At 32.1% G+C, this 16763-nt stretch overlaps 1 protein-coding gene across 4 annotated transcripts in view; it reads left to right on the top strand.

The window, feature by feature from the left end:
- The window catches only part of TRAPPC8 (trafficking protein particle complex subunit 8), an 89409-nt gene that overhangs the window by 47965 nt on the left and 24681 nt on the right, over nt 1-16763 (top strand). For all 4 annotated transcript variants that reach the window (XM_025996924.2, XM_025996922.2, XM_025996923.2 and 1 more), the window contains 8 exons: nt 2312-2536; nt 3469-3577; nt 5379-5573; nt 5978-6108; nt 8308-8382; nt 8877-9003; nt 9401-9555; nt 15316-15758. In XM_025996924.2, the coding sequence (XP_025852709.1) occupies nt 2312-2536; nt 3469-3577; nt 5379-5573; nt 5978-6108; nt 8308-8382; nt 8877-9003; nt 9401-9555; nt 15316-15758 (1460 nt within the window). The remainder of the gene's footprint in view (nt 1-2311; nt 2537-3468; nt 3578-5378; nt 5574-5977; nt 6109-8307; nt 8383-8876; nt 9004-9400; nt 9556-15315; nt 15759-16763) is intronic.

Genomic DNA, 16763 nt, shown 5'->3' with positions numbered 1-16763 from the left:
ATTTTTGCTTTTGTTTCTTTTGCCTTTGTGGATGGATCTTGCAAGAAGTTACTGTGGCCGAGTTCAAAAAGTGTGTTGCCTGTGTTCTCCTCTAGGATTTTGATGGACTCTTGTCTCACATTTAGATCTCTCATCCATTTTGAGTTTATCTTTGTGTATGGTGAAAGAGAGTGGTCCAGTTTCATTCTTCTGCATGTGGATGTCCAATTTTCCCAACACCATTTATTGAAGAGACTGTCTTTCTTCCAATGGATAGTCTTTCCTCCTTTATCGAATATTAGATGACCATACATTTCAGGGTCCACTTCTGGGTTCTCTATTCTGTTCCATTGATCTATGTGTCTGTTTTTGTGCCAGTACCACACTGTCTTGATGACCACAGCTTTGTAGTACAACCTGAAATCTGGCATTGTGATGCCCCCAGCTATGGTTTTCTTTTTTAAAATTCCCCTGGCTATTCGGGGTCTTTTCCGATTCCACACAAATCTTAAAATAATTTGTTCTAACTCTCTGAAGAAAGTCCATGGTATTTTGATAGGGATTGCATTAAACGTGTAAATTGCCCTGGGTAACATTGACATCTTCAAGATTAATTCTGCCAATCCATGAGCATGGAATATTTTTCCATCTCTTTGTGTCTTCCTCAATTTCTTTCAGAAGTGTTCTATAGTTTTTAGGGTATAGATCCTTCACCTCTTTGGTTAGGTTTATTCCTAGGTATCTTATGCTTTTGGGTGCAATTGTAAATTATAGTTCCTTTTTTTAATCATTGGTTTTCCATTAACAATTATCAGCGAGTAAAAGGCATTTTTTAAAAAAAGAACTGGTATTAACAAAGATTAAAATTAGTAAAAAAATTTAAGAAAGTGCTAGGGAGGGTATATGTGTTTGTGTCCAGTATACCCCTGGACAGTGTTTCAATTTTCACTTTAAAAGGCAGACTTTAAATCTTGTTACCTTTTAAATCTCTTTAGGTGCTTTTCTAAGAATCCTAACAAATGCACTTGAACTTTACATTTTGACACATTGTTTCTCTGTATCTCTCTGTATCTCTTAGTTTTTAAGACTCGGTGTTTGTGTTCCTTTTTACTAAATGTAGTATGGAGATTAGGGGTGTTTTTTCAAGAAACTAATTATTTTGAAACACTCTCAAGCTTACAAAAAAGTTACAGATACAGTTCAGAAACTTCACCTGAGCAATTTGATAGTTCACCTGGTGCCTCATTACCCCTAAATACTTCAGGACATATTTGCTATTTCCTAGAAATGACTTTTTCTCCTGTATAACCATAATGCAACAATCAAATTAAGAATTTAGTGCTAATACAGTACCACTAGCTAATTCTCAGACCCTATGCAGGTTTTAACAATTGTACCAAAAATACCCTTTGTATTATAAAGATCCTGTTCAGAAGGATCCTTTGACTTTATGACCTTGATACTTTTGAAGATTACAGGCCGATTACTTTATAGAGTGTCCCGCAATTCAGGTTTGATGTTTCCGTATGATGAGATTCAAATTGGGAATCTTTGTAGGAATATCACAGAAGAGACACTGAGTTCTAAAATTGCATGATATTAAGTGGCAGGTGATTTTGCTTTACTTGAATTATTATTTACCAAGAAAACATTTCTTTTAAAAAAACAAGCAGTCCTGGATATACATAGTACAAAGTATGTAATCCACCCTGGAGAGGGAGTAATAGGTACAAGAGTATACTCTGAAGCAAAAGGTTTAGCAGAGTGAATCCTCTTCCCTGGTACCAAATACCAGTTTTAAGATAGAGGTTGAGTTCAGAGGGTAGCAGTGATAGGTAAGTAACACCAGTATCTGTTTATGGGTATGGCAGTATGCAGCAGTGGGCAATAGAAAAGAATATACCATGCTCTTACTACCAAACAAAGCAGTGGTTTAAAATGTATACATACATACAGGATATTTTCATTCAACCCAATGCAGTGGTATAGAAATGACTGTACAAAATTAGTAAGATAGCTCTCAGTTATAAAACAACAACCTATTTCATGACTCTGTATGTTACTGCTCTGAAAACTCCAGGTGATTTTTCATAAAATCATGATTATTTCTGACTTCTTAGACTTCCTGCCCTTGGACAAAGCAGTTACTTGCCTGCTTTAGGACCTCTTGGTTTTTAGTAATAATTGCAAGGGGGTCTTCATAAATGTTAGTTTCATTTTCTCATCATTCCAGTCTTGGTTAGAAGAAGCACCAATTACCAGGTATGTGTTTATGTGTTTATTTTTTCTAGTCCAAGAGAAATTTGGATATTAATACTTTATTTTCTTACAGAAAAAGCATGCTTTACGCTGTTATTGTCAAGCCATGCAAGTTTACAAGGGAAAAGGCTGGTCTCTTGCAGAGGATCACATTAACTTCACCATTGGGCGCCAGTCGTATACCCTTAGACAACTGGACAATGCTGTATCTGCTTTTAGGCATATTTTAATCAATGAAAGTAAACAGTCTGCTGCTCAGCAAGGGGCCTTCCTCAGAGAGTATCTTTATGTTTACAAGGTGAATACTTATTTTCAGTAGTAGATACTAAAATTATATTTAAGTCATTTGTAAGAAGCATAATCAGTATTGTCTAGCAAGAATTTAATAAAATGGTTTGGTTAGAATTTATGTCATTGTCTATCATAATAAAGTGTGGTAGGCTATGCTCTTTGGTTACAGATCTGAGTTGCATTGCCCTTCTATATTTCTTTAAAAGAAAATTTTAATATTCCAGTAAACATTTAATTTGTGGCTATTCTTGGAACTTAAAAAAAAATGCCATAAGCTTTCTGAACTGCTTCTTCATTATTACTAATTTTTAATCATAACTGATTTTATAATATATTGGCTATTCATACCACCCTTTGAAAAATATACATTCTTTTCCTTTCTGGGTCTGTGGTAAGTAGACATATTATTATGGTCTAATCCAGAAAAATTAATAGGAAGGAGAAATACTTCACTGAGACAAGAGGATAGAAAATATAAAACATTGTTTTACAGGAAAATTTATTTTTAAATTTTTTAAAATTTAAAATCTTTTCAGATTTTAAAATTTTTTTCCTCAAGAGCTATGAATAATGAATATTTTATCTATCCTGCAGAAAATACCCATTTATGCTTTATTAATTTGAGATTATTTGGGTTAGAAGTTTGGCAGCTGGGATGCTATAATGGGTCACAGGAAGTGAAGTGTATACCAAAATAATATTTGGACGTTTTAACATCCAAAGAGAGCTAAACTAGCTGAGTAATTTTAGGAAGATTCTCTTTGCCAGAATAAATTTTATCTAAGTTTTATGACTGATACATTAAGTAAAACTAGTAATTCCTTATCTTAATATTCTTGCTTAAAAGGTTTTTAATATCTTATATATTAAAAAAGTGAGGCAAATATGAAAAAAGTGGAATTTTCTCAAAAAATCTTTTTTCTGTTGTGTTTCTCCTAGAATGTAAGTCAGCTATCACCAGATGGTCCTTTACCACAGCTACCTTTACCGTATATTAACAGTTCAGCAACACGGGTTTTCTTTGGCCACGACAGACGACCAGCAGATGGTACGTAAAATTTTATTTGGCCTTGTTATCTAGTGACTATTTTTTAAGTTTTTTTTTTTTTAAATCTTATTTAAGAAATGATGTTTTAATTGTTAAATAATATTTGAAAGTAAATAACTCTGTATTATATTACTTATCATCCTGCTACCTGAAGATAACCACTACTTCAGTGATTTTCCTCCAGCTTTAAAAGCTAAAAATAACAGCAAAAGAGCTATAATTATAATGGGTTTTCTTATATAGTATAAAGAATGTTTATATTGTTACATAATATTATTAAACATTTTTAATGGCTGTGAGATACTCTATTCAGTATATAAAGTAAACTAACATTTACTTATTAAATAATTGGACTATTTTCTTCTTTTCCTTATATGAAATTATGTTGTGATGGACATTTTTGTGGACAAAATTTGTTTTCTTAATTTTTTATATGGACATTTCAAATATGCTTAGAAGCAGAGGATAGTTGCCAATACTCTGCTGTTCTTATTGTAAGACATTTTAAAATATAGGCTTATTTTCTTAGGATTGAACCTTAGAATGGTAGTACTGGGCCAAAAAGTATAAATACGTTAAAGTAAACTTTGTAATTCTAAGCATTCTTATATTTGAGCTAAATATGTTTCTCCTTGAGATTTAATTTAGTATTTTTTAAAAAAATATTTATCAATGAGTGCTTACGTGGTGCTGTTGGTTAAGTGCCTGACTCTTGGTTTTGGTTTGGGTTGTGGACTCAGCATCATGGGATCAGGCCCTGCTTTGGGCTCTACACTCAGTGTGGAGTTGGCTTGAGACTCTGCCCTTCCTCACCCCTTTCCTCTCTAAAACAAATAAATATTTTAAAAAATACATATTTATCAAGATGTTTATGGCAACATTGGTTTTAATAGCAAAAAAAGTGAAATGAGGAACAGCCCCGGTGGCGCAGCGGTTTAGGGCCTCCTGCAGCCCAGGGTGTGATCCTGGAGGCCCGAGATCGAGTCCCACGTTGGGCTCCTTGCATGGAGCCTGCTTCTCCCTCTGCCTGTGTCTCTGCCTATCTCTTATTCAGGATTGTGTGTGTGTTTCTCATGAATAAATAAATAAATAAATCTTTTAAAAAAAAAGTGAAATGATAGATGTGTTGATAAATTTTGGCATATTTATACAATGGGCTTATACCGTAGGAAATAAATGAAATTGTTCTACATGTTTCAATATGGATAATACACCATAATGGTGAGTAAAAAAGTTACAGAATGATCAAACATAATTCCATTTATATAAATTTCAAGCATACAAATCAATTCTATGCATTGTTTTTGTATACTCATGTGGTAAGGTAAAAAACAAATATAGTTGAGAACACTGTATTTCAGCTTTGGAATAGCTCTGGAAAGAAGTGCTAGTGGAGGTGGAGAGTCCTAGGATTTGAGAGGGTTACTCAGAGGACAGTAACTCTATTTGTAACATTTATTGTATAAAAAATATTTGGGATCTTATAACAAATGGTGATATTTGTTAAATTTCAATATATAAATATTTGTTATTCTCCTGTGTTTCTGTGTGTTTGAAGTATTTCATTTAAATTGTGGAATATTAGGAAAAATACATTCTTTTAGAATCTAGAAGAAAAGAACATCAGTATTATAGGTCAAATTCCAGGTAGGCTAGGGTTAATGAGAGGATATTTTTCTTCAGATAAATAGGCAAGAGTATGTATATATATTTATTTGGATACCTTAGGTTTTTATTTGAAATGTGTTATCATTTAGGGCAGGTGTTAATAAACAAATGTTTGTGACTCTTATTTTTTTAGGTGAAAAGCAAGCAGCTACTCATGTAAGTCTTGATCAGGAATATGATTCTGAATCCTCTCAGCAGTGGCGAGAACTTGAAGAACAGGTTGTAGCTGTTGTTAACAGAGGAGTGATTCCATCCAATTTCTACCCCACACAATACTGTTTGAACAGTTATTCAGATAACTCAAGATTTCCACTGGCAGTTGTAGAAGGTGATATACTTGAATTTTTATTCATGGATTTTTGTTTGTCTTATTTATAGCAGATAAAAGATAATTTTCTATGTGCCAAAAATCACTGGAAGCTAAGCATGAAAAAATAGGAAGCATAACTTCACTGCATTTATAAAATCAGGCACAATGGGCTCTAATACTGGTATATACATTGTGCTATTGGAAGTTAGAATGATATTCGTTAGTACAGAGAAGTTGGGGGGAAATCTTCTAGACGATTTCATTTTAAAACTGAATCCTGAATAAGTGGACATTTACAAGGTGGTAAAGGATAGTCTAGGCAGAGATGCAGAGCTGTGAAAGTAAAGTGTATTCAGAGAATTGAAGCATGGGGTGATAGGTGGGATTTATTAAAGTTGTTAATTTAGGCCTTTCTTTTGTAGAACCAATAACAGTGGAAGTGGCTTTTAGAAATCCTTTGAAGGTTCCACTTTTGTTGACTGATTTGTCATTGCTGTGGAAGTTTCAATCTAAAGATAGTAGTGGAAAGGATAATGAAGAAGTTAAAGAACTAGTAAGTTATTAAAAGGTATTTGTAATAAGCATGTTTTAGTAATCGCCTAACAGATGCATAACATTTCAATTTTTTGTTTAATGAGCTACACTTATTCTTTTATGTTTATTTTTCCTAGTTATAAAAAGTGTGACATATGCTTATTGTTGAAAATTGAGAATACAGAGAACATAGGGAATAAAGATAAAACTGTCTTCTTAGTATTTAGAAATAGTGATTTTAACACTTTTCTGTATGTCTTTTCAATCATTTTCACTTGCATGCTTTTTCTCATGTATGGGATTCTTTCATATTATGTATGTTGGGTTTTTTTTTCATTCTGTGTTGATTCATATGCATATTTTGATATTAAAATGTCTCAGTGTTTCATTTCTGTATAATGTTCCCCCATGGATGACCTATAAGCTCTCCTAATATCTCTCCCCTGATAGTTGTTTTAGAAGTTCGCATTTGTTTACTACTATATTAATGCAGTGGTGAAAATTTGGATGTATAGTTTTTTTATCCTTATCGTTTTTGTAGTAAAGATTCCTGGGCATGAAGTTAAAGCATTTTCAGGGAATATGTTATTTTAGTACTCTCTTGGTTTCCAAAAAGGTTATACCAGTAAGCTTTTACCAATAATATATGGGATTGCATATCTCATCTTTGCAGCATTAAGTATTCTTATTTATAAAAAAAAAATCTTTAGATTTGATTGGTAAGAAAAATGCAATTTAAAAAAAAAAGAAAAATGCAATTTTACTTTATTTTTTTCTATCTCATTCATTAATTTCTGGTAAAGTTGAAGTTTTTCTATTTTTTATGGATTGTCTTTATATATACATATTTCTTTTCTTTATTTATGTCTGTAATAAGCTCTTTTAAGATAGTTATTTTTGAAGCAGGAATGACTTGAACAAATAATTTTCATTACCGAGCTGATTGTAACAGAAATAACTAGGACAGTACGTTTTTTACTCATTTATTAGGTTATTCACTATAGTATATAACTTTAACCTCTTTATACTACCTTGTTATATGCTTTAATAACGTGGTAAATATTATTTTGGAACTGGCAAATATCCCAACATTTTGGCACTGATTAGTGGAGAGAGAACTTGAAAGAAGATATATGTCAACTTTATTATAAGTTATTTCTCTTGAAGTGTTTTGATTTCTAAAGATTGTCTTATTTAAAGTCTTAAGTCCATTAAAGACATTTTGTGATTATTTACACTCATTGTGAATAGTTTGAAAGATTGAGATTTTGTAGGCTCTATTCTGACTGGAATTTTAGCAACCTCATGAATTTTTCTAATGTTTTTGGGTGCCTGGAGTACAAATTAGAAGTACACACACTGTTTTCTCTTGGAAATTTTTTTTTAAAGATCCATTAGCTTTTTAACTGTATTAGTCTGTTTAATATATTAGATTTTAAAGGTATATTAAAGTTAAGTGAAAATTTTCATTGTGTATAATTTACACTTTTTCCTGTAAATTTAATACTCTTGGGACTTCTTCATAAGCTTCTGATGATGGCCTAAGATGCTGAACTGGAATTCAGGGAAATGTAATTTTTATTGTGTGAAATAACTAACTTCATTGTAAAAGTAAAACAGTGTTTATGAGGACCAGCTTTACTCTCAAGTGTGAGTCAGTTAAATTCTACTTTGTTATATGACCAGAGATTATAGTCTCTTATAGAAGTCCTTGATTTGGAGGACATAGGCCTTCTTTTGGTCTTTCCTACTGCCCTTACTGTCCGCCAGTCTTTTATGCATCATACTTAAGTGCCATTACTTTGTGTAACTGGCTGATTTGGAAAAAGAGGCTAGTCAGAGTAAAAGATGGAGAAATTTTGCTCTTATTGCAAGATTAAACTAAATGGCCATTTTGGTCAGTGTTGACAATTAGGAGCGGAACTTTATCTCTTGACTTTTATCTTGATGGCTGCAACTTTTGAGTAGATCACTTCTCCTCCTCTCTTGAATTGGACTGAATGAAATGAAAAAATGTATGTATTATGCATTCTGCTGCTGCATGGCTTTACTCCATGTGTGAAAGTAAAACACTTTGCATTTTGTTTAGCACATAGTAAGAACCTTATATGCTAACTATAATTATTGCTATTATTCTAAGTGTTGACATATAGGAATGTTAATATTCTGATAATTTATTCATTAGAATGTTTATTTTACAAAATCATTTATTTTTCAGGTAACAGGTGAACCTGAGATGATTGGAACTGAAGTTATTTCAGAATTTTTAATTAATGGTGAAGAATCTAAAGTGGTAACTATTACTTTTTTTGTCTTAAGCCTTTCAAAATGTAAGATGCAAACAAATTTTAAAATCAAGTTTATTCAGTTTGTTTTATATTCTGGCTTTCTTAAAAGCTAAAATTTGGAAGACTAGGAAATAGGAATTGCACAAGAGGAAGTTGCTGGAAAGAGTAGATTTGCAGCAGTCTTTTGTTTGTTAATTTCCAGAGAATCCTGGTGAAAAGTTTTTGCTTTTTTGAAAGGAGTCAGTGTGGTAATTTCATATGACCTTTGCTTGTCCAGAATATTTTGGTTTTTGTTGACTTTGAAGTGTTAATGAAGATCCAGGCCTGTAAACATGTAGAATTTACAAATTTTCTTTTGAAGAAAATGCTTTCCAATATAAGAAATTAATTAATTATTCAAAAGTTTAGGTCATGAGTTTATATATTAAAAATTTAGGTATTGCACTATTTAAGATTATAATGAAAACAGATAATAAGAGTAACTTAAATATCTCCACAGGCAAGACTAAAGCTCTTTCCCCATCACATAGGGGAGCTGCATATTCTGGGAGTTGTTTATAATCTTGGCACTATTCAGGGCTACATGACAGTAGATGGCATTGGTGCTCTTCCTGGATGTCACACAGGTAAAATTATAACATTGCTCAACAGATACAGAACTAGTAATTAAAAGTCTGTAGAATAAAATGAATGAAAATGAGATGTTTTTAAAATAGGTTTAATGTACCTTAACAAAGGTATTTGGATTATTTTAAACTCTTCCATTGCTTCAAAAATCAACTTTATTCCCCTCTGATATATTTTGTATCTCAAAATAAGTAAATCCTAACAAGAAATTAAGCATCATACAATAGGTGTGGTTAAACATAAAAATAAAATATACTTAATTCTTTGATTAACCATGCTACTCAGTAATTGTCTAGAAATTTTCTAGAAATAATCTGAAAGTTACAGTACTTAGGTTAAATTGATATCATTTAAAATACCAAATTATTTTAGGGCATTGATTGTTTTTTGTTTCAGGAAAACATTCCTTGAGTATGTCAGTCCGAGGGAGACAGGATTTAGAAATTCAAGGTCCTCGGCTTAACAATACAAAAGAAGAGAAAACATCTATTAAATATGGTCCTGATCGACGTTTAGATCCCATTATCACAGCGGAAATGCCACTATTGGAGGTATTTCACTTTTTAAAACTTCATGGATTAATGAATTGTCTATAAGGTCAGATAACATTTTCAATAAATGAATTTTACTTTGAAGTTACTGATATTACATTGAACCATACTTTTTAATTATTCAACTAGAGTTAAATATATCTAATTCACAAAGATAAATCATAGCCAGGTTATAAAATATAAACCTCAAAATATTAATGGAAATTGAGAAAATATATTTAAAGAACACTTTGTTTATTAAAATCAGTGGCTCTCTTTTGATAAGGTACAAAAATAATATGGGAATTAATGCTTATAAAAAGTTTACGCAAAATACATAAATATATGAATAAAAACCAATATTTCCTTCAGTTCTCTGTTCCCTACCCTACCCAACTTTCATGCCATCTAAGTTAAAGCTTTTTTAGGTTACAGAAGATAGAAACTGATGGCTAGGTAGCATAAGTCAAAAGAAAAAATGTTTATTATTTAGTTGAAGGATATTGGAACATCTTTAGAAACTAAAGTATTATTGAACAATAAGTCTCAAAGTAGAATAAGGACTTGGCACGTCCAAGAAATTTAGCAGCAAATGTTTGTAAGCCTTTAGAAAGCATTGCTTTTGATATGACCTTAATCTAACAACTTTTCCAATCTTTGTGCCACTTTATTACAAGTTTCAAATTTGTGGGAGAGAAATTTGGCCTACCTTGGACCAGTGGCAGCGTCATGTAGTGTTACAAACACTGGCAGAAGGTCTTTCCTCCTGCATTCTCAAGTTTTCCTACTTAGAGGAGTTAGAAGCTCAGCCATTTACCTTCTAAAAGTGCTAGTGATATTAAATCGGTGTTTCTCTTTTCAGACCTTTCATTGTACACTCATGTAGTTTTAGTAATTATAAATGGAATCATACTGTACGTTTTACTTGCTTAGTCTTTGTTTTCATTCAGTAAAAATTCCTTTTTTTACAACTGTATATGGCATTCTTTATGTATATATATCATAATGTATTTTAATCATTTATCTATTGATGAATGTAGTTCTGGTTTTTCATCATTACTGACAGTTCCTCAGTAAATCATATTATGTATATATGTTATCCATATTCTAGTTTATATGAAAGTGGAATTGGGGCCAAAGGGCATATAAATAAAACAATTTCGCAATATTCTACAAAATTACCTTCAGCAAGGCTGTAGCAATTTGCACTTTTTCTTGAGAATGCTTCACATCCATTGCTTCACATCTATGCCATACTGGATATTCCCACTTTTTTTTTTTTTTTTAACTTTTGTGAATCAGATTGGTGAAAAATGACATTCTTTTATTTTCATTTCTCTGATGTCTGATAAGATTGATCAGTCTTCATATGTTTTTTTGATCATATGATTTCTCCTTCCATATGTCCATGTGATACCTGTTGATATCCTTTGAATTGGCTATCGTTTCCCTTTTCTCACTGGATGATTTTTATGGTCCGTCATCTTATGCTTGTAGTGGGGAAGGAGTACGTATATTCATGAAAAGATGGTGTGTGTGTGTGTGTGTGTGTTTAGGGGAAGGTACTGCTGAGCTACATGTATTTTGCCCAGGTTTTACACTTGCTTCATTATGTTTCATTTAAAGAGTTGTGTAGGGCAAATAGACTTATAGATTAACTTCAGTGCTAGTCTCTGATTGATAAATATTTTACACATATTTTAACTTTGATTTGGTGTCTCTCACCATGTTAAGGTTTTTAACATACATGAAGTCCTATCTGATTGTCCTTTGTTGTTTCTGAGTTTTATAATTACTTACAGAGACTTCTGTAGTCAGAACTTTTACAGTTTTATTTTTTTAATGTTTATATTCTTTTTTAAATCCAAAGGAATAATACTCTATTGAATGTCAAGGGGTAGGGAATGAAACTTTGTTTCTAGTCCTAATTATTTTAAATTGAATATTAGAGACTTATTATATCATCTTTCTAATATACTAATATCCCAAAAAGTATGCATACCTGTTTTTTTTTTTTGTCTTTTGGGTGTTTTATTTTGTTTTGTTTGGATGATACTTATTCTGCTTGATAATAATTCCTCATGTTTCTGGGTCAATACTAGATTCTAGCTTTATTATTTTTCTTAATCTGGCAAACTGAATATTTCTCATAGTCTTTAATTTTTTTCTTTTTTCTTACACTTGTGTCATTTTTATCCAAGATTGTCAAGTTCCCATAGTAATGTATTGGGTTTTTATTAGGATTTGCTTTGCTACACCTAGTCATTCTAAGGCTAAAGATTGAAATGAGTTGAAATCCAAATTTTATTTTTAGGTCTATTCATCATTTTAGATTAGAAGTCACTAATTAATACACAGTTTGCTTGGAATTCTATATGTAAGAGTTTGCTAGAGCTTTACTTTCAAAAGGGAAGATTCTGACTACTATGGTTAAATTGAGATCAGTCTCTAGAGGATACTAAAATACTCTATTTTTAATGATTTTACTAGCTTATAATTTTCATTGTATCATATCATTAAGATGGTCTTCATTATTAAGATTGGTAAAAGTACAAGTGGCTTTTAAGTGCACAATTTCTCAAATGACATATTATGTATAGAACCTTACTTTTAGACTTCTTTCTAAGCCCTATTTCTAATTACCTTGGGAAGTTTCTTCTCTTATGAAATGAGGAAAGTTGAACCAGATGGTGTTTGATTTTAAATCTGTTTAGCCCAATAGTCTTCAAATTTATATTTTATTTTGTTTTTGATATTGCTAGTTCTGTACTTTTTTTCTTGTATACTGTAGTGGGTTTTTAAAAAACTTTGTTACAGATGTAGTTCTCCTTGAAGAGAGTATTTTAACAGAGGACCTCTTATTCTACATAATGACAATTGGTGTTTGGCTGATTAAACAAAAAAGGTTGTAAAGTAAATAACAAAAAAAAATAAAATAGACCCATACTCTAAATATTTTATCTTAAGAAAACATACAAATGTACATTTATTCGCTATTTTGGGGTTGGGGAAGTAGATTTAGGTCAGAGGCCTTTTCTATGAGTTCCTCGTTATTGGTACAGGTTTCCTAATAGGAATTTTGTTTGTCTTTCATGCATTCAGCCACATCTATAAGTTACCATTTTACATTTCCAATTTTGGTTTCATTAGAGTGAGAATTTAAAGACAGTTAAGTGGTTTAAGCACAGTATATGTCTAGATTAGAGTTTATTTAAAGTTGAAAACAATACTTTCAGGCAAAGTTGGAAGCAGTTTACATAATGACTTAAACAAGTTTGAGAATAGTGACTCTTCAGGAGAGGGAAAGAAGGCACTGTAGAAAGCCTCAAAGTCACTTAATGTTCACTACCTTAAACATTACTCAGTATTTTCTACTAAGATATTAGAGAAATTGGTTAATCCAACAAACCACAGGATGAAGTCAAGTAGAAAGACTTTCTATTATATTTGGATCAATAGTGGTAGACATTAATATTGGGAAGAGATTTCATGGAATATTCCTATTTCTACTATCTTATGTCAGAAGTACTTTGTATATTTCGAATTGTTTAAAGGAGTAGTGAAAGAAGTTACCAGTCTAGTATCTGATGAAATAATCCCTTGTAATATGTATTAACCAAAACAAGAGTGAGGATGAAAATTAAGCCCATTGAAAAGAGATAAGAATTAAAATGTCATGTGTATACTACCACACTGAAAGTAGACTATGAGCTGTGAACTATAGCCACTTATTAGAAATTGGGGATCAGAAATACTTTGTTCTCAAGTTGTATTCAAGAAAGTGGTGTTACTCCAAAACTTTCATCATTTATTTTTTACTTTGTGTTAGGAAAAATTTTAATACAGAAAAGTAGAGAGAAGAGCAGGCCTCTTTGAGTTTCCACTGTGTAGGCATTATGTTGTGTAGATGTACCATAGTTTATTCAACAAGACTTGTGTGATAGACATTTGATTTGTGTCTAGTCATTTTCTGTTCCAGATAAAACCACAGTGAATAGCCTTATGCATACTACTTTCTACTCACATGTATATCTTTAGGAGAAATTAGTGGAAGGGAGAGTCCTGGGTCTTGGTCTTATTGGCCATTTAAATTTGAAGCTGTCACAAAAAGGACTTTAAGCAATTGTGTACTCGAAGTAAAGGTTAGATATACTGATTATTTTTAAAGAGCAAATATTTAGTAAAATTTATATTCTGAAGATATGTTACGTAGTATCAGTGCATCACTGTTCTGCTAATTCCAGCACCCTTCCCATTTTACCAGTGCCTGAGCTGTCTTGGTGGTAATCAGGTGTCCATGTATTTTAGTGTGTCTTTCCAATACTCTTTCAACTGTTTTTGACATATCTCAAAATTTACATTCCTTCACAAATTTTAACTTACTTGACTAAGTTTATTTGACACTGGCTAATCAGTACATAGTGTCTTTAATACAATACTATGCCCAGTTTTGTCTTGTTTTTTTCCCATTTTAACCTGTGTTTTGGATTTCTAGGTTAATTCTTTATTTTTTCATACCCATTTTTAAAACTTCTGATGTCCACAAAATTTATCTGCTTCCTTAAGACTATGGCCATAGTGAAGTTCCATTCAAACTTAGAGTAAGAAACGTAGGTATTTCCACTGGATTTTAATCACTCCTATGGTACTGCCAGCCACAACTTTTTTAGAATATTTTTTTCTCATGCTTTTACCTTCATATCCCTCCTTTCTTAGATGCTATTAGTGTACTGACATTTATACTTAACCATCTTTTCAATGCAAATAACTTATTAGATGATTTTGTTACCCCATATTTCTGCCTCTCTGGTATACCTTCACATTCCCTTATCGGGAGTCCTAAGGCCAGATGTGTGTTGAAAATCACTTTTATATCCTTAATTTTTAGAAATTGTATGTCTATGTATGCATGTGTTTATATCTGAAGTGTTATATAACCCCATTGGGTTTGTGGTAACATCTGGAAATCAAGCACATTTAATATTGTGTGAGTGAACCACATGAATATCACACTGAATAGGAAAGGGTTTAAAAAGCCTCTGTTAGATTGGGTTTTGCTCTCATGTGAGTTACTAAAAGTTTGAGGTTGTTCAGGGCTTTTTGGGTTTTAAAATTATGGATATGGAATCATGGATCTGTATTTTCTTCCCTTTTAAGACCTATGGTGTATCTTTGCATCTTAATGTATATAAAAATAGTTGCATAATTTGACATTATAGGGCTTCTCAACTGATAATGATTTAATTCACATAGCCATGTTAAATTACTTGTAATTTGTCCATAGTCTACATAGTTGTCAAAGTTTTGCTGATAGCTTACTTGTGTCTGATATTTTATCTTTAATGTGTAACTCTGCAAACTCTGCAATCTGCTACTGAATAGCATTGGTCTCTGTCTCATCTCTTTTTTTTTTTTTAAGATTTTATTTATTTATTCATGAGAGACACACAGAGAGAGAGAGAGAGAGAGAGGCACGGACACAGGCAGAAGCAGGCTCCATGCAAGGATCCTGACATGGGCCTCAATCCCAGGTGTCCAAGATCAAACCCCGAAGGCGGTTTGAAGGCTGAAGGCGGTGCTAAACCACTGAGCCACCTGGGCTGCCCTGTCTCATCTTTTCTTAAATGGAGTTGTTAATTGCCACATATTCAGGGAGATATCAAAGAGAATTAATAAAATAATTGTAAACCTTTAGTAAAGAAATATATCTTAAATTGTTATTCATTAGAGGTTTGGAATTTTTAACAAGCAATATAATAATATTTTTTCCCTCCAATGCAGGTGTTCTTTATACATTTTCCTACAGGGCTCCTCTGTGGAGAAATCCGAAAAGCCTATGTAGAATTTGTCAATGTCAGCAAATGTCCTCTTACTGGATTGAAGGTTGTTTCTAAACGTCCAGAGTTCTTTACTTTTGGTGGTAACACAGCTGTTCTAACACCACTAAGTCCCTCAGCTTCTGAGAACTGTAGTGCTTACAAGACTGTTGTGACAGATTCTACCTCTGTGTGTACAGCACTCATATCATCAGCTTCCTCTGTGGACTTTGGCACTGGCGTAGGAAGTCAGCCAGAGGTGATTCCTGTTCCCCTTCCTGACACTGTTCTTCTACCTGGGGCTTCAGTTCAGCTACCAATGTGGTTACGTGGGCCTGATGAAGAAGGTGTCCATGAAATTAACTTTTTGTTTTACTATGAAAGTGTTAAAAAGCAACCTAAAATACGGTGAGTATTATAAAACTTTCTTGATTAACCTGCTTAATGTATGTGCACAAATTCAAATAAACATTTTGGTATTTGTTAACATATGTCATTGTTTCTTAAGAAATTACCCTCTTCCAAATTGTGCATGATGTTTATATTTGAGCTTGTCCCTAATATAAGTCCTAATAGCTTAAAGTAGAAAAAATGAAGCTATCTTAATCTTTTTAGTGGCTTCTATCTATAAACTTCATCATTCTCTGATACAACTAAGTATTCTAACCAAAGTTATCACATAGTAATGAAACTTACAAGTACCATTTGTATATGAAGACAACCTTATAATCATCCTGTTGCAAGAAAATTATTTTACCTTTCCTTTTCCTTTGTACCCTCTCCTGAGCCCTGAGAATATATGGGGGAAAAGTATGTACTTGCAGAACAGATGATTAGGGTGGTGTTATAATGAGGGTCACTGAAGAAATCAAACATTGTTGTTCACAAAGATATGTGGCCCATATATTATTAAACAACAGATTATTTTATTTGTGATAATGCCATTGCCACTTTTATAAAATTAATTAGGAGTAATTGTGTTACTCCATTTATTAATGGAATATTTAAAATATCTTGCAAGACTTACTGTGAGGACAAAATGATACAGTATTTATAAGTATGGGGACATTTGAAATACTCAATAAATATTAATTCTCATTTGGAAGACAGTAGAGCATCCTCTGGCCAAGGCAGTAAGGGAAGGCTTTGTGGAATATAGTAGTGATGAAATGAGCTTCCAAAGAATGTAAAGATTTCAGAATTTGGATATCCAGGGGGATAGACAAGAGAGTAGTGAGTATTTCAGGGAGTGACTATAAATATAAATGAAGATTTGTAAATTAGGAAATATTAACTGAGTATAGTTAATTTGGTCACAGTGTGTAAAATATGTGTAAAAGAAGTAAAGGGGAAAATACTAGAACTAATAAATTTTTTTATTACTGAATTCAGTAAAGTTGTAGGTTACAAAAC

The sequence above is a fragment of the Vulpes vulpes genome, chromosome 13 (genome assembly GCF_048418805.1).
Source record: "Vulpes vulpes isolate BD-2025 chromosome 13, VulVul3, whole genome shotgun sequence".
Classification (NCBI taxonomy): Eukaryota; Metazoa; Chordata; class Mammalia; order Carnivora; family Canidae; genus Vulpes; species Vulpes vulpes.
Note: the sequence above shows the minus strand (reverse complement) of the source record. Positions and strands in the feature narration are given on the sequence as shown.